The sequence below is a fragment of the Candoia aspera genome, chromosome 2 (assembly GCF_035149785.1).
Source record: "Candoia aspera isolate rCanAsp1 chromosome 2, rCanAsp1.hap2, whole genome shotgun sequence".
In the NCBI taxonomy this organism is placed as follows: Eukaryota; Metazoa; Chordata; class Lepidosauria; order Squamata; family Boidae; genus Candoia; species Candoia aspera.
The window spans coordinates 211,555,902-211,574,960 of NC_086154.1; the positions used below are offsets into that span (position 1 = coordinate 211,555,902).

A 19,059-nucleotide genomic window follows, 5' to 3' on the forward strand; every position below is an offset into this window, starting at 1 on the left:
TTTTTACTTAATCCAGACCAATTAGTTTTAAAAGATGTAAATATATTGTCATTTTCTATACCCAACACAACAGTAATAATATAAACCAAGACAAGAGTATTATTTATTGTTATGATTTATCTCCCATATTTCTGCCATAGGACATTCATTATTCTGCATATTTCTGTCATAGGACATTCATTACAGTTAGTAAGAAGCAAAACATAAAACTCAGAATCTCATAAAAACTGTTAACATCACTATTAAACTAATTCAGAGTAAAAAGGCCTGGTTGACCGCAAATGTCTAGACTCATTTCAAGACAGTGGAAAAAAACGGGCTGAATGAAACTGGGGGAATTGAATTTTGTTCAGCATTGGAGAAAGTTCTCTCCTGGGTGACAGACAAATGGACTTCAGAAAGTGAAGGTGTTTTTAAGAAGTTTCCTCCTGACAGGTTCACAGTATTTGGATCTGAGGCTGGAAAGCTGCTTTGAAGAGGATGTGAGTGTGCTCTCTGCACCTGCTGCTGCCTCCTTAAGCAATAATATCTACTGCTTGAGATGCTTTGACAGTATTGCTGACAGAGGAGATGGAAAATCCCCAATGGTGTTCAGGAAGTATTTTAAACACCGGTTAAAAGTTCATACCAGTGGCCAGCCTAAAGCTGGCCAGAGAATGATCTGTCTGTGACAACTGAGATACAGGGAGACACCTCTGACTGCAACTCCACTTGAATGGGATAACCAGAATATGCTCTGCTGCGTCAGATACCACTGGCACAGGTTCATAACTGTTATGGTAGACATGAACTCCTGAGCCACCTCAGTATAGACACTGAAATCCCCCATGTTAAGAAGCATAGTATGTGCTTAGTACAATTCCGTCCTCAATATTATTCAGCTACAGCACATGTACTCAAAATTGGCAAAGTGGTAGATGGACATGTGACCAGCAAGCTGGCATTTTTACAGACTTTCATTATTTCACCGTGCTTTTTTAAAAATTTTGGATTCCATATGTTGGAAAAACAGTATGTTCATTTAGACAGCTGATAGGATGGACAAACCTTTGGGGATGAGGTCAACACTGGAAGGTTTATATCATACGTTTGGGTGGAACCATAATTTTCATTTTTTCCCTGGGTTTGGTGATAGTTTCTTGTGTTAAAATTGTGTTTTAAAAACAATTAAAAACAACATATTTGAAGGGTTTCAACTACATTTTTCATGTGCTTTCATCTCAAAATGATGGGAAACTGCTCAATTTTCAGCAGATAAAATTAGGGGAAGTTCCAGGAGCTGCAAAAAGGATACTCAAGTTGCGGGTTGCCTACCTCTGGACTGGATGGTTATTTTTATTAATTGTGTTCATTCTTATTTCTATTACAAAAGGTTAGAGGTTAATGAACTTGGGAAAAGAACATTAAACAAATGTAGAGTAATAAAAGGATTGCAGCCAAGATCCTGACATAAATTAAAGCTACAACTGAGCCCAATTTCAAGCATATGCATATTTCTGTCCCTAAAACAATACTTATATGATATGACATCAGAAATACTGATACAGTAAGCTTATATTGCATTTCCAGTTTTGGCAGTTATTTCTTAACATTTACATTTTTTAGTCACACATGGTATTATATTTTGCATATCCACTGCCAGCAGTGGATACAATGTTGAGACAAGGATTAGGGTAATCATTTATCTCATACACACACACAATCAAATACACAATGAAACTTGTTAGTATAATTTGGCATTTGACTGCCAGCTGTTTTAAAATTTAAGTATTTAGAGTTTAGTACCCAGTTTCAACAGAGTAGTGTTTTTTTTTCATTCATAATCTTGAAAAGCAGCCATTTTTAGTGATACAATTAAAAAATCCCAAAGATTCCATTTTTGAACTTGGGTGTCTTGCTTCACTTGAGTTTTACTTTAAAAAAAGAAAGGCTCCAAAACCCTACATTGAGGAAAAGGATTTACTCTAATTATTTTCCATCCAAATCCATTTTCTATCTGGGCTGTAGGTGAGGAAAGAACAATCCATGGAGAATGCCTTCAATAACTACATTTGGAAAGTCATCTGGGGAAAAAAGAAGAAAAACTGCTTTCTTACATATGTCAATACAATATAAATGTTTTTGTAGAACCTAACAAGGCAAAGCCTGGTATAATTTAGGATACTGCATCACCACCATGTTTTATCTGTGCTCAGAATTTGCTATTAGTAATGCTGTTTCAGCAGGAAACCCACTTTAGTGTAGCACTGGGCATTGCTTGAATGCACTGCCAGATTTGTAGCTTATTGATTTAAAGGGATGTTCTAATACTTAATGCTGCTAGGCTCCAGCTCTTTATCTGAATCTTTTCTCACAAGGAAGATGGATTACACTGGCAATTCAATTTCTAACAAAATCTCAATACACTTGAAGGAATTCCAAGATTTCTACTGGGAATACTCCACAGCAGTTTTTCCACTGTAGTTTACAGCACGGTTTTGTCCAAGTTGACTGGAAGAGGCTTATGCTGTCGCAGAAAAATCTCTAGAGCAGGAAAACTACAAAGCTCCTAGTCAAAGTAATGGGATAGACTTCTTGGAAAAAGTCCTATCTAGAAAGAAGTTATTCCTAAAGCTAAGCAAGGTTAATCACTTCAACAGATACAAGAATTAAAACAAAATGCTAACAAGAAGGAAAGTTCCAGGAAAAAAAAATAAATGTGACTGAAACATGCTTATTTTATCCTTAGTGCTTAGAGATAATGTTTTTAAATATTGTATAAATATTTAATTTGTATGGCTAGAATGAAGAAATAGCCTATATTTAATATTACCCCAGTATTGTTGTTCAGTATCCTCTGCATGTTTAAACCAATGACCAATGAGTTTTGAATTAAGCAAAGTCTTTCCTGAAACGGAAAAACCACCACCACTACCATTCCATTCTCAAATAAGCTGGAGAAGGGTAAGCAGATTCTTAAATCTTTTAGCTCTAGTGAAGTTGTTCAGATTTTAATCACCTTCTCTCTCCTTTCCTGAGCCTGGCATCTCACCCAGTGCAATCCCATAAATGTCTACTGAAAAGTTACAGGCAAGTAACTGCTCCTACAAAAACAATTCTAGGGGAAACAGAATTACTAAAATGGTAGTATTCAAAATAATCTCTGATTCTTTCACTTCTGCACTGGAAATTAAAAGTACAAACATGGATCTTAGAAGGTGAAAGAAGTACCCAAATTTTCATACTGTGCTAGAGCTTTATGTTCTGTTTGAGTGTTTTCTTAACTTTACAAAAAGTGCTCAGTACAAGGTGATTTGGGAAGGGGCACCGACTTTACATGAGCCAGGGAATCAGTTATTCCAGGTTAACAGTCTCAATTCAAATTTCTGCTCCTTTTCCCAAGAATGGGAAAATATAATGGGCTTCACTTTCTACAGTTAACAGCAACTGGCAAGTTTAATTTGACCAAGGAAACTGCTACAAAAGTGAATAATTAGATCCCCTTTCTTTTGCACTACACCCCTAGCCCAGATCAATCACAGCAGCAAGTGTGTTTTATACCTTAAAGAGGAAGGGATTTTAAGAGTTTTTACACTGAGTTAGTTTGAACATAAACTGTACTGGGGACATCTAATTTTGCCCACTTCACTGTCTGATTCATGAAAACCGGATATCCGAAATATTTTGGGGAAAAAAAAGACTAGCAAAGGTTATGTGAAATAATGTAAACTATAATAAAAAGATAACACATATACAAACACAACAATATAAAATTATTTTTCATCCAACTATTTGTTTTTCTAATTCTTAGCAAAATACTATCAGTGCTACAAGATCCATTCCATTGGAAATTAGTACTGTTTCCAAGAGCTTTGCTATTGATGTAGGAGAGCCAAGATAAGAATGTCTTTGTAATTTTTATTTGTAGGAGGGCTGTCTCTACACAAATATTTCATTTCTCAGCGGTTACTTTAAATAACATTAAAATAACTCCTGGTGTATTGCCAAATTATTAGAATTTGAGCTCAACATATATTTATAACAATGTGGTTTTTGTGGTATAGGGTCAGATCAGTAAAGAGCTGTTAATAGATGACAGGTTTGATTACCATTGGCTGTAGGCAAGACATATGGATCCCTTAGGAACAGCAACACTGGCTGGTGGGACAGTTTGCTGGAAAGGTCAAGAACAGGAATGTCAGCATCGAGGGACACTAAACTGAATACACTACAAACTAGCTTTGATAAAGTAAGGCAGTATAACTGGTTAGGATTACTGCTTGTTTATATAAACCAGTTTTATGGGAAAGTGAAAAAACCCATCAATGAATAATGCTTACATGTAAAAGGTCACACATAATATGAGGAATAGGCATATTTATTCAGAAGCAAATCCAGCTGAGTCCAGTAAAGTTAATCCCTTGCAAGAGGAACAATGATCATGATACTAAAACTGATAGAGTTGTTACACAGTTTGCCTGGAAATAATCTCAGGATAAAGCAAGTAGGTCAAGATTGCATTTGTCAGCAAGTTGCAATGCCTTGTCAGCAAGTTGCAATAGTATAATTTTTTCCCCAGCTGTTACCTAAAATATGTAAATAAAGAAGGGAAACCCATATCACCATATATATCTGTGGGCAAGGAAATGGCACCACAACCTGATTTAGCCACAGTTAAATTTAATTTCTAGGCATCAAAACCAGAATTGTTATGACAGCAGACAGTCTATAGGGAAGTCTAGGTTTTTCTGGTTCAGAAATGCATAATGAGGAAATAGGACAAAAGAAATCTAAATGTAATGCCAAACTGTAAATTCACATAAGATAAAGAAACTGACAAATAAGAGCCGACAGTAACATACTGAGGTTTGCAAGATAAAAAAAAGATCTTTAAAATACTTGTTGGGCTCCCTCTAAAAAATTAGCTGTATGAGGATGAGTACATTTCTTAACCATGCAATGTTAAATGTCTGATTAACTTTAATATATGCAATTTAATCTTTTCCATTCAAAAGAATAATTCAAAACAGTGGCTCTTAAAATGTTTACTTTGGCTGTACTCTGCCTCCTGTTAAAAATGAAAAAAGTGGTATACATTCATCATATATCTTGAAATGCACACCAAAACATTTGCAATTTTGCTAGAATGCAAAGAATAAACCAGGCTTTTAAAACATTCTTAATTATCTCACATTATGTAATATTTATAAAAACATTTCTTAAGAATATATAATGGTGAACTTCTTACCTTGATTCTTCAGATTCTGTTTCTTCAAAAGAACTGAAATATAGTTTGTAAAAAAGTGTTATAATGTATACATTTAAAATATATATTCCACAGCAGGAACAGCAAAACTCTGCTCAGAATCTTTAAAACAGATTTTAGCACAGTCTTATGCCTTCCTGTAGTCAGCAGTCCAGGGGTGTCTGCAACACACATTAAAAAAGGGTGAGGCTTAATTGCACGTTATGGCCACTATGTGGACTTTTCTGATCCTCTCCCTGCAGACATCCCTGCAGCTGTACAAACTATTTTAAAATTATTCTAACGTAAATATTTTTAAAATAACTTCTATTTTATTTTAATGCCAACTGCGTTTCCATTTTCTATGGTAATGAACTTTTAACTCTGCACACCCAATTTCTTCAGTGTCATTTCATCACCATTTCAGAGGTCATGTGCATTCAAATGTCCATAAGGATTTTTAGTATGCATAATGGCATTTTTCAAAAGAATACAGATGTACGTATGCTCCTTCCACTGAAAGAAATGACGGCTTTCTAAGGAAGGGAGCTGTGTTGTCAGTAAAGGTTCTAAACCTGGAGAAACTATTGAATCAGGCCAATGAAAATTATACTAAATACTTAGATATGAAGTCAAATCCTCTCTGCTCAGCATGGTAATGCCAAAACACAATAGTTAAGAATTCCCATGTTTTATATGCAAAATAGTACCCCTGGAGGGAACTTGGCCTTTAGACAAGTTTGTTGTGTTTTGTTTTATTTTAAACTGTATGGATAAAACTCTTACCCACAACTTTCTGCTTTTGGGAGAGAAGGAAAATGACGAACGTTGAGGAAATCAAGAAACATCTTGGGAAGCTCTTCATTTTCTAAAACAATATTCTATAATAAAAACATAATCAAAATAATGCACTTGGTAACATGACCATGTCCAGCAGTTGTTTTGCTAGTGGAATCTGAAAGACATTCATCCATCACATTAGCCAGGAAGAAGTCTTCTGATTATCTGGGACTCTAGCTGGCTTCATCAATGAAAGATTTAGTGTGTGTTAACAAGGACAGGCAAGTGTTTGGTTTGATAGATCAGCATATAACACAGATTCATCTCTAATGCCCTGGCCAAAGTCCTGTAATGCAAGACCAAAACAGTTCTAATATGTGACAATCAATGCAAAGTTCAGTGGAGATTAGATTTGTATATTTCATAAGAAATTACTGATGGTGTAACCCATCATCATTTTATAAGGAAGTAATTAGCAATATATTTAAAGCTGTCTATAGTTGTTGAATACTCATTTATCAAAGAGTTCTATTTTAAGATCATAACAGAATTCTAATTTGGGAATGCTACAGTCAGTAGCTAGCCTTTTGTACTACTATTAATGAGAAGTATATCACACCACAAAGAATATAGAATTTGATATACAGTACAGATTAAATCCTGATAGACCAAGATTTTAACTCTCATCTAAATTTAATTCAAGGGCTAGGAACAGACAATAGAAAAAGGCCCTGGTATAAAGAAGAGATTAAAAAAAAGCCCAAAGGTTTTCATTAAGAGGATGAACTTTATATGTTGGTCTGATTTCCACCAAATTTATACATTTACTAGATTTATATCCTGCCTTCTCTTCAGGAGCTCAAAGTGACAGTTAGAGCACTCCTTTCTCCCATTTCTTCCAACAACAATCCTGTGAGGTAGATTAGCCTGAGAGAAAATAACTGACCCAAATCATTCAGTTACTTTCCATGGCTGAGGAGGACCTTGATACTGGACCTCTCTGATTGTAGTCCAGCATTTTAACCACAACCCCAAGCTTGGCTCTCTTCAGTCAGTGTAAGTCCAAGAAGAAAATATTACAATTTTTTTTTTAATAAAAAACTGAAACATGAAACTTTACAAAATGAACAGTTAATTCCAAGATCACAGAAAGGAAATCACCTAGTGAAAAACGTTAATCCTGAAGCATATCATATTGATTTTGGATGAGAAAACAAAGCCAAGAGCAATAGTAGAAGGCAGTCTTGACCAATACAGTCAAATTATACTGCTGCTTGTAGGATAAGAGCCTTGCAGGGCTCTCGGAAAAGTTCATTTGTTCACACTGCCTATAGTAAGTCAGACTATTATAACCATTCATAACAGCCTTGTTTGGCTGGGTGTCACAAGAAAGAAAAAACAAGTAGAAGAAAGTATACTCAGGAGAGAAAATACATTTCAAATTATTAAAAAAAGTTTTAAAAAGATGAAATCAATATGTTTTGCTTTGTAATGTCTTAGCTCTTGTTTAGATCTAAAATCAAGCCTATTTTTTTAGGAAGATCAGGTAATTATATCAAAATGATAAATTAGAAAGGACAGTGAATGAGTAAATTTTTCCCCAAACTGAAGCCCTCCAGATGTTTGGTCTACATTTCGCTGCCAGTTGGCCAATCTGGTGCTAATATGACTTGTTAGGTTTGCCAGAAACAAATGAAATTAAAGAAGGCAACAGGCAATTATGAAATAGATGTCCATGATGACATCTCCCATTTCTAGTCCCATCCTTAAAAATACACACACAGCCCATCCCGAACCCTAAAAACATTGGCTCTGCTGCTTCTGGACATGTCAACATGTTATTGGATGGCTTCTTGCAGGCCACCAGAGTGTTGGTTGGCTGAGTTGCAGCTTGTATTAGAAGCTGATCACCACTGACCAACTCTTACTTTCTGCTATTTAGAAAGCCTTTCAGTTCACCTTTACATGAGAATTCTACATTAAATGTCTTTTTCATTTGCATTTTGTAAAATCAGCACTCTACTGCTACAAAATTCATCTTGCTTTGCATTCTAGTTATTCATAGAAGGAGGGGTGATGGGGGATGCAAGTTAAAGGATATGTGAACTGAATAACAATACATAGGCTTTAACCCAAGCAAAAGAAAGTCCTAATAGTCACTAATCTAGGTATTGAGGGAAAATATTGAAAAAGCTCTGCAGGCAATTAAATACACTTTTAATACAGTGAGACAAAAGCTTTTCTCTGTAGGTCAATTAGACCTACTGGTGTGTATCTGGGCTACAAAGTCACTATTAATACTTTTTTATTGGCTGACTTCAGAGCTAATCCTAAACTGTACTTCAGAATTCCATGAATGGACTTCAGGTTTGTGAGCTTCCCTTTCTTCTCTTCCAGACGTGGCTTAAAAGCATAAGCTTTGGATTTTGTTTTTAATTAACTATGATGTTACAGCTAAACCTGGATCTATGGTTAATTTTTATGGTAAGTCAGGGTAGGGGAAGGGAACTCTTTTTGGCCTGAGGAAGATCAGCCTTGATATGCTAAGGATCACACCAAAAAGGACCAGAATTAGTCAAGGCCAAGAGCAAAATTAAATTAATAAAATGTAATTCAACTATATACATAAAATGAACATAATTACTATCCATATATGTAATAATGACTTCTATTATATTAAAAGTTGTGATTTGGCAGTCTTCGGAGGGACTGTGGAAACTGCAATGAAGCCTTTGAGGAGCTGTAGGCTTTGGAAGTTTGGAATGTTTGATTTAGCCCAACAAGCCAGGATCTAAAATTATGGATTTGATATTGGCTTGTCTCTGTAAGCAGAGGTGGGGAGGTGGGGAGTTGAACACTCTAAATGTTCTTAGATTTCAGTCCCAGCAGACACTGACAGAATGGCTAATGCTTAGATATTATGGCAGTTGCAGTTTGACATATAGACATACATTGCACATCAATGGTATTGTCAGAACCAAGCCTGCCTCTGACTAGGAAAGCGAAACTCTTTCTGAGTCAGAGGAGGAATTGGAAACTTACTGGGCGGAAACTGGGAAGATGAAACTCCAGGATGAGTCAGCAGCGTGGGAAGAGTCCAAGGCGCTGATTGGCCAAGATCCAGCCTTCCACCTCTCCATTGGCCACCCCAGTTCTCTTTGTCAAAAAGAAATCTGATGAGCTGTGTCTTTGTTGCGATTGTCATTTGAATGAAATCACTGTCAAAAATTGGTACCCGCTGCTCTTAATTTTGGAACTATTGGAAAGGATTAAGGGGGCATGATTTTTCACTAAGTTGGATTTACGTGGGGCCTACAACCTCATTCGGATAAAGAAGGGTGATGAATGGAAGACTGCATTCCACACTCAGTATGGGCATTACGAATACACAGTCATGCCCTTCGCACTGTCAAACGCTCCTGGTGTGTTCATGCACTTCATGAATGATGTGTTTCGGGATCTGTTAGATCGGAGTCTAATAATCTACCTTGATTACATCTTCTCTTTTTCCATGTCAGAACATTATCAGAACGTATGTGCAGTTTTGCAATGCCTTTGGGTGAACCGTTTGTATGCCAAATTGGACAAATGTCAGTTCGCCAAAGATGCCATAGACCTCTTAGGACATCGAATATCCCATGCTGGGTTGGCAATGGAACCAGGAAAAGTCGAGGCCTTGTAATCCTGGCAATCTCCTCGTAGAGCTAAGGACATTCAGAGGTGGTTAGGTTTTGCAAATTATTATAGAACTTTCATACCTCAGTTTGTGAAGCTTACAGCCCCGCTTTCGGACCTGCTCAGAAAAAGATCCTGGTTCCAATGGGGCGAGGTTGAGGAGTGAGCCTTTCAACAACTTAAGGCTGCCTTCCTGACTCAGCCTGTCCTTAGACATCCTGATCCAAACAGACCCTTCTTTGTAGAAACAGATGCTTCTGAGGTGGCGATTGGGTCATCCTTTTTCAAAAAGACACCCAGACTAGCATACAGTGCCCCTGTGCATATTATGAAATGATATCAAGAAAGTTGTCGCAGGTGGAAGGGTCTTATAGTATATGGGAGAAAGAACTGTTAGCCATTAAAGTTGTGTTCGAAGTGTGGCGGCATCACCTAGAGGGAGCATGACATGTAATAGAAGTGAGGACTGATCACCAGAATTTGGAGCACCTGAAAACAGCACGGAAACTGAATCAACACCAAATTCGTTGGTCATTGTTCTTTTTGCGCTTTAACTTCAAAGTCATGTAAATTCCTCGTGGGAAGAACCAAAGAGCCAATGCTTTATCTAGGAAACCTGAGTATGAGGAGGGGGGGCTCTCCCCCTACCGCCGTGTCCGGTAATTCTTGCAGAAAAATTCTCTGCAACTCAAGATGGTGGAGATTTGCTCGTACAACTCCAGAAACAGCAACAAAATGACTCCTTTGTAAAGAAACAAAGAGAAGAACTACCCAAACTTCCAGCTGTACAAACAGCATTATGGAATTGGAACCATGACTTGCTATGTTTCCAAAGTTGATATTATGTTCCCCCTGGGGAACTTTGTGAAAGAATACTTTGTTGGTGCCATGATAACCCAGCTGTGGGCCATTTTGGATTTTTCAAGTCTCTGAACTTCTTGTCTTGGGAATTTTGGTGGCCTCGCATGTTACATGATGTGAAGCAGTATGTTCTTTCCTGTCCAGAATGTCATAGGGCAAAGAATCAGACGGGTAAACCTTCTGGGCTTCTGATGCCACTCCCAATGCCAGAGCAACCTTGGGAGGCAGTATCAATGGATTTTATAACTGACCTTCCAAGATCCCATGGAGCCACAGCTATCCTTGTTGTCATAGATACTCTAACCAAGATGGTGAACTTTATCACCTGCCCAGGTCTATCTACAGCTCAAGAGACTGCACAATTGTACATACAGAACATATTTTGCCTACATGGACTGGATGAATGGATTATAACCGATCGTGGTGCACAATTTACAGTGAAATTTTGGAAGGCGCTTCTCCAGAACCTGAAAATTCAAGGAAATCTTTCATCTTCTCACTACCCCCAATGGGATGGAGAGACTGAACGGGTTAATGCCACCTTAGAGCAATACTTAAGGTGCTACGTTAACTATCAGCAGGACAATTGGGTGGAGCTTTTGGCTCTTGCTGAATTTGCTTACAATAACTCAGTACATTCCTCGATTAAGACCACACCATTTCTGCCCACTTGTAGTTTCCGTCCTAGAGTCACCACAGTCATCGGTTCCTGCTTCTGATTGATTCCTGGAAGAGCTCCAAGCCTGTCATCAGGTATTGAAGAATCAGTTGGAGCAAGCCAAGGACAGGTATAGAAGATTTGCTGACCGCCATCGGAAAGAAGGCCGATTGGCAGTTGGAGATTACATTTGGCTATTAACTCAGAATCTACCTTCAGTACGTCCTTCAAAGGAATTAGACCATTTCGTGAGGCCATTTCCCATCGAAGCAATCGTCAGTCCTGTGGCCTTTCGCCTTACTTTACCCAGACACATAAAAATACACCCCGTGTTTCACTGGTCTTTACTAGTTCCTGCTGTTGCTCCAAGTCCATTGCGAAGATCCAAGTTGGTTCCGCCTGTATACATTAACGGGGAACCAGAGTATAAAGTTTCACAAATTCTAGATTCTCAAAGGAGAAGAGGTAGACTCCAATACCTTGTGGAATTGAAGGGGTCTCCAGGTCTCAAACTGGAACAATACTAGAGCTGCTCTGGTGCTTGATCACTGCAGAGCTGGAAGCTTGCATTGGACTGGAAGCAACAACTGGAACCTCAAAGCAGGACTAGGAACTGGGAACAAGGCTGGACTTGACTAAAAACTCTGGACTAGGTTGAAGACTTGAAGCAAAACTGGAACTCAGAGCAAGGCTAGACTCGAGTGAAAGCCCTGGACTAGGCTGGACACTCTGGACTGGAGACTTGGAGCAAGACTGGAAACCAGGAGCAAGACTGGACTTGGCTGGAAGCCCCGGACTAGGCTGGATTCTCTGGACTGGAGACTTGGAACACGGCTGGGAACTCAGAACAAGACTGGACTCGACTGGAAGCCCCGGACTGGGCTGGAATCCAGATCCAGAACAAGATAGGTGTGAACATCTGAACACGGCTGAGCACATGAAGCACAGTTGGACGGAACCAAAGGCACATGATGGTGCTGGAGTTTCAAGGTACAAAGAAGCCACTTGGATGATCGCAGAGTTTCAAGATTGGAAGCAAAACTGAGACTGCTGGGCTCGGCGAGCAAAGGATCCTCGATGGCAGCAGAAGCAGGATTCAAGTCCTCTTCAGAGCGGAGCAAAGGTGCTGATTCCTCATCAGCAACAGACGCTGCCTCCGATGCAGGTAGGGACTGTTCCATGGATGCTGGAGGCTTGAAGGATCGGTTGTCTCTGGCAGCTCACTCTTTGCACAGCTGCCTTTTATCCCGATCCTTGGTGTGCTTGGACCCTCCTGCAGCCAGTTGGGCTGCTTTGTCCTTCACGCACTTCTCAGCCCATCGTTGGTGCACGCTGCTTGGTGGATTCAAATCCTTCCCCGAATCTTGGCCAATCAGTGCCTTGGACTCTTCCCACACTGCTGACTCATCCTGGAGTTTCATCTTCCCGGTTTCAACCCAGTAAGTTTCCAATTCCTCCTCTGACTCAGAAAGAGTTTAGCTTTCCGAGTCAGAGACAGGCTTGGTTCTGACACTATCCCCCAACTCAGGATTCCCCTCCCTCACAGGTTTGGGGCCTGGTTTCAGGGGCTAGCGTGAATGAAACTGAGCTACCTTTCTTGGGGCGTGTATGTCGGAAGCCAATTCCCAAGAATTCTTGCCTTCACCTTCAGCAGCACATTGCATTCCAGTCTCATCCAGCTTGCAGTTCCAGTTAGAAGTCCTGTTCCGCTGCCTTGTTGTGGCCCAGTTGGGCTCGTAGAACCCAAGTCTCCATTTATCAAGGACTTATTTATTGTAAATAGTTATTAATAAAGAGTATTTTTGATATTACTCTGCCTGGTTGCATAGTCTGAACAGGACAGGTATTTTGGGAATAACTTCTCTGGGCCCTGCCAACTACTCTAATGTTTTATTCTCAAAACATACCCCTGTTAAAGCAACTCACAGATTTATATCAATGCTTTAGGCTGTTTTCTTTTCTTTTTTTCTGCCTGAGACAATCCTTCTGATTCCATTCCCTAAACCATAGGAGCAGCTAAGTATCACAAAATGTGAGTCCAGATGTTAGTGAGAGAAAATAAAATAGTGTCTAGCCTTGATGATGAATAGCAGCTGATTGGGCTTTTTCTGAACTATCTAAAGGGATACTGCTGTAAATCATACTTTTTAAAACAAAGTGTGATGTTACTTAAAGAAATAATATTTAGAGAAGGAAAAAGCAGTAATAGAATTACAACATTTGCGGATTAAATCTGGCAGAACAGTGGGAATGAATTTGGTAGGGTACTATAGGTAAGCAAAAAACAAAAGCTATTCTTTCCAAAATACTCCTTTCTAAAGTTCCAGCTATTTCAAACAAAGCTTTGGGAGGGGCGAGAGGGGAGGGAGGGAGATGGAATTTCAAATTCTGTCACGGAAACATTCCTTTAGAAAGGGTCTGGTTTTGGTAAGTCTGGATCCAACCAAATAGATACATATAAAAATGAAATGAGGTGATTACATAAATTGGTACAAAGAAATCAAATTATAATTGTTTATGTGATATTTTCATTACTTGTTTTATATTAATTATTATTATATAATTATTGTACTTAATTAACTACACTGAAGGATTTTTTTTTAAATCTAGAAATGTTTACTAGAAATGGTGCTGCACAAAGATAGAATATTATATAACAAACCCATAATATCCCAATTTTTCTATCTTCTTAGGTTCATAAAAACATGCTCCCAGAGGATTTTTTTGGTCAGCTGAACATGTTTCCTAGTGACATTCTGAATTCTTAATTGTCAGTTATCCTTTCTCCTTCAGAAAGTGAAATATAGTCACAAAATTGCAAAGGGACTTGTTCTGCCTTAACCTTCGCTAGATACCATCATGCACTAGAAAACAGTGCTAAAATATCATAGGATAATGCTCTCCAGGATGGGAGACATATAAACAGCATAATGATTTCCCATGAGTTTCCTTTTTTTAAAAAAAAATGTCACTAAAGCTAGCATAAATGGTGACACATCTTCACAGAGGACACCATGAAATCGAACTCTGGCATTCTAGTTAGGTCCAAACCTACTCATCAGCCAATTATAACAGTAACTGAACAGCTTGCTGAGAACTTGGATGAGACCACTGTGCTAGCCTTCTGAGAACGCACCAGAGGACTGCATTGTTTTCATCAATTGATTTTCTTTTTAACACACAAAACAGCTGTAAAAATTCATGCCACCCTCCTCCCATCAGCCATCCTATTTCCTCAAGGTCTACAGCTATCTTTTGGGCAGAACAGCCAGTGCGGGATACAGTAAGAAGCCTTCTTTTTGAAGGCTTCAATCGTTATTGCAATCTTTTAGTCTGAAATGCCCTATTGTTAGGGTGAAAAAGTTCATGACAGTTTTTCCTGTCTTCACAAGGAAAGCTGCTTCACAATATCTAATTCAGTGGTGCAGCTAAAATGGGGGAGAAAAAAAATCAATACATTCTAGCTACAAAGAGAAGGCTGGCGCATCAGCCCCCCCGCACACCTCTCCCCCGGGACTTCAACCTGCAGTCTTTATAGAGCACTTTGTAGTATATATTCCTGTTTGCCTTGTCTCGGGCAGTCACTTAAAGGGCTTTAACAAGGATAAAAGAAAAAGTTAGCAAAAGAATATTACTCACTGAAAATCAAGAAGCACTCTGGACTGTTTTTTCCCCTAACCCAAGAATGAACCTTCTGCTGTGTGTGAGGATTTTTTTTTTTAGAAAAGGGAAAAATAGACGTGCCTTCCTAATTCATACCAGTTTTGTTCTTTCTCAGAATAGTGTTGTATTTTTAAAAAACGTTATTCTCATTTCTTCAACAGCATTTTAAGATGCTGTTGGTGGTCTATCTTCTTCACAGGTTAAAAAGTTGATCAAAACACTCACATAGAAAATATTATCACATGCTACCAGCCATGTGTTTGCTGAGTGATGGAACGGAGGGAAGGAAGGGTACGGATGTCCTACAAATCTCCCTTTAAAATAGTCCAGGTTACCCATATTTCAGTGCATATTTCTCCTTTTCTCTTCCTGAGCCAGTTCCTTCAGACCAGCTCCTGATAGATTAGTGAGGGTAGAACCTTTGGAATCGCTCCTTTAAGGTGTTTCCAAAGCCTGAAAGAACAGCTCTGGATGAAGTCTCTTCTGGCATGTGTTGGGTCTTCAGAGAGGACTTAAGGCAGTGTTCCTCAACCTTGGCAGCTTGAAGATGTGTGGACTTCAACTTCTAGAATTCCCCAGCCAGTCTTGCTGGCTGGGGAATTCTGGGAGTTGAAGTCCACACTTCTTCAAGCTGCCAAGGTTGAGGAACACTGCCTTAAGTTAAAGACAGCTTCTCTGCAAAACAAACCAATACAGCCTATGAACAGTTCCACCTAAGCAGGATAAAAAACAGGAAGCTCCTTAAAGTAGCCCTCCTTAAAGTAGCTCCTTAAAGTAGCCCTACTATTTGTTTTGGTAAAACACATCAAAGCCTGAAAAAAAGAATCTGCTTTAATGGGTAGCAGAAAGGTATTCTGCTTGTGTAAGATCCAAAGCATTTCTTCTGTATAATTTTTCAAGCGGGCACAGCCCTACTATTCACTGCCAGGCATTCTAATATCACTAATTCTAAATGTTGCTTAGAAAGGCCAAAACTTCAAACTAGATCGTCTTCAATCTATTTTGACTGTGTTTTGATTTTTTAGCAATCAAAAAATTATTGGTAGGTGAAAACTGAATCCACTTACCTGGATGGCAATGGTGTGAAATCACATATCATGTCACTAGGGAATGCTGAAAAAGATTAAGTTGTTTATAGCCTGGTTTCTCAAAAATGGCTATAAACACTTCATATTTCAGGAGAGGAAGGGAGGGAAGATTTGCATTAAAATGTAAAAATCAATAGCTGCATTTAAGAATAAGTGGCAAAAGTATTAATGTCATATACTGTATCTCATAATAACCAAGCTATACAAGTATGTGGAGAAAGTTTGGTGAAGCTATACCTCTAAACCCACTGCTCTGAGCACTGAGACAGTTATATCTATTGATGGCTTGGTACTGATATTTTAGGTCTGTTCTCAGTTTACTAAGCTTTAATGTCCATTTCCACAGGATACTCCTACTGGAAATCAGGGAAAGGGCATTCAAACAGGTACATAACGGTATGTATGGCTGCCACAGCACTCTGAACCTAGATTTTAGAACGGCATTTTGTGAGGCACTCCTCCAGATGGTTTGTACACTCTCAGTAGCTACACTAGTTTTATCAACATTTGTTGAACTAGCACCCTTCTATAGTACATCAATACATATATAAAAACATTACACCACAGAGAACCAGCATCTTTGAAATAATGAGGAAAGAGAATGGGACCAAACTGGACCTCTAGAAGAAAAATAAGTAAAAAGGTAAAGGTAAAGGTTTCCCTTGACGTAAAGTCCAGTCGTGTCTGACTCTAGGGGGCGGTGCTCATCTCCGTTTCTAAGCCTTGGAGCCAGCGTTGTCATAGACACTTCCGGGTCATGTGGCCAGCATGACGACTCGGGGAAGTAGTAGTAGAAGTGATGATGATGGTGGTGGTGGAGGAGGATCAGCAAGAGGAGCAATAGGAACTGGGGAGACTTTTGCAGTTGGCCTCCTCTTTCCTGAGGAAGAGGTTTTGATCAATGGTGGTAAGGGAGAGGTCCTGTCCTAGAATTGTGGGGTGATACAACCCACAACAATCTTGCCCCTTCTATTCAGCATCTATATGAAACCACGGTCAAAAGTCATTAGCTGACATGGGGTTACTCAGTCATCTAGACTGGGAGGAGCTACTTACTGTAACCCATGCTTTAGTCACTTCTTCTTTGGACCATTACAATGCATTCCACATGAGAATGCCCTTGAGAACCACTTGGAAACTTCAACTGATCCAGAATGCTGTGATCCAAGTAGTCATGGATGTGGCTAGGCATTCTGATGTAACATCTCTGCTTCAGGAGCTGCACTGGTTGCCAGTTATTTTCCAAATACAATTCTAGTTGCTGGTTGTCATGGTTTGGGACCTGGATATTTTGGGACTGCCTACTCTCACTGTATTTTGCCCATCTAATAAGATCTGGAAGAAAGGGTTCTTTTCAGATCCCTTATTTAAGAGAATGCCATCTGCAGGGATCCTGGGGATGAGCTTTCTCAGTTATGGCCACTTTTATTTGGGCCAGCATCATCCCCCAAATTAGATTAATTTCTTCCCTATTAACATTCTGGAAAGCCATTATGGCCCAGCTATTGCAAATGGCTGGGAGTGCGAAAGTATAATATTTGTGTTGTTAGCTTGATGTCCTATCTTTAATCTTCTTACTGAAGAGGGTTTTCTAAGCCACTCTTATTCCATGGATTAGAGCAGCACACAAACCTAGGTAAGTAAATAAATTGGAATTTAGCAGGAATAAGAAAAAAAAAAACCTTAAAGAATTATTGAATGGGGATCACTTTCTCCTTCTGCCTGAAATCTGATGAGCACTGATGTTTCCTATTTATTGGTTTTCATAGTGTGTGCTTCTTGTCTCTTCATATACCCCACAGCCTATATTTTCTTTGATGATGAGGACAAAAGGCTTTGCAGTCATGATAAGAATCATACAGGTGTTCAAAGATGTATGCCAGTTTTAGTACCATTGGATGTAAATTATAAATGCAATTGAAATATTATGAATATATCACAATGACATAGATGAAAGAATTTTAAAAGCTGATTTCAAGGAGAAGATTCTGCACCTTCTTTTTGATTTTCCCTAAATTACACTATAAGTTTGTTCCACATGTAATCAAACTTTATGATATCTTGGAAAACTAAGCAAATCAGAACTAAATGCTAAAAGTCAATTCATAATATTATTTTCATGCCAATGGACACTAAGATCAGGACCTGTTCTTTTCTTTTCTTGTCTGTAAGAAAGAACCACAGAAGATTAAATCAACAGAACTTGGTTAATGTAGCTCATAAGCATCATGACTGTGGTCATGGCCTTTCAGAAGAAGGATTCCAAATCCCATTGGCCTACCCAATATGGCCAATGGTTGTGGATAATGAGAGTCGAACTCAACTTTGGAGATCCGCAATTTCATGATACTTGTTATCTGAGACCAGATAATCATTTCCCAATTCTATTGCTTGCCATTCACTACATTACTCTCTAAAATTGGACAAATGAAGTTAGAAGAACTTAAGAAACAGCCACGAAACCTAAGCATTTATCAAGAATTTGATGGACTGAAATACATAGCTGGAAGCCATGTAAAGTTTGGCTGCTGCATGCCATGTGGGACTATCCTAATTGAGCAGATCTGTCAAATGACACTCCAGAAGCACAAAGGTGTATAGCAATCGCTGTCACATGCTCCCACCCGCATCAGCACACATATCTTGAGAATTATAGAAAACTAGCAAACCTAGGATTGTAATGAAATCCATCATATACACAAGTCAAAGAAGTGTGTGTGTGTGTGTGTTTAATACATTACAAAGGAATCTTTTCTTTTCCTTAAGGAACTTGATTATTGTTAAAATCACAGATGTAGCAATCTTAGATGATCATTTGGCAATTAACATTTGTATTCCTGGACCAAAATAACTGACACCTTCTGCTTTGCTTTTACATTTAAGCCAATTTTCTTTGTACAGCTAGTGAATTAATTTGCAAGCTAAATTTGTCCCTTTTTAAAAACAAGGACACCGTCCATACCCCTGTTTGTAAATGGGGGGGAAAAAGTGTGGTAGGAGCAGTGCACAACGACACCCCAAAACCCACCTGAAACAAGCGTACTTAGTTACGTGCTGTTCTGTAACTATAGGAGCCAATCAATAGCAGCTGAATGCCATCTGCTTTGGGC

General features: G+C 38.8%; 1 protein-coding gene across 1 annotated transcript in view; it reads right to left on the reverse strand.

Annotated features, from left to right (window-relative positions):
* Window positions 1-149: 149 nt before the first annotated feature.
* Window positions 150-19,059, reverse strand: part of SNX24 (sorting nexin 24) — an 82,810-nt gene continuing 63,900 nt past the window's right edge. Inside the window, exons 4-7 of the mRNA XM_063295285.1 lie at window positions 6,011-6,105; window positions 5,228-5,260; window positions 4,089-4,153; window positions 150-2,063 (exon numbers count right to left, since the gene is read on the reverse strand). Coding sequence (XP_063151355.1) covers window positions 1,993-2,063; window positions 4,089-4,153; window positions 5,228-5,260; window positions 6,011-6,105 — 264 coding nt within the window. The 3' untranslated portion in view covers window positions 150-1,992. The remainder of the gene's footprint in view (window positions 2,064-4,088; window positions 4,154-5,227; window positions 5,261-6,010; window positions 6,106-19,059) is intronic.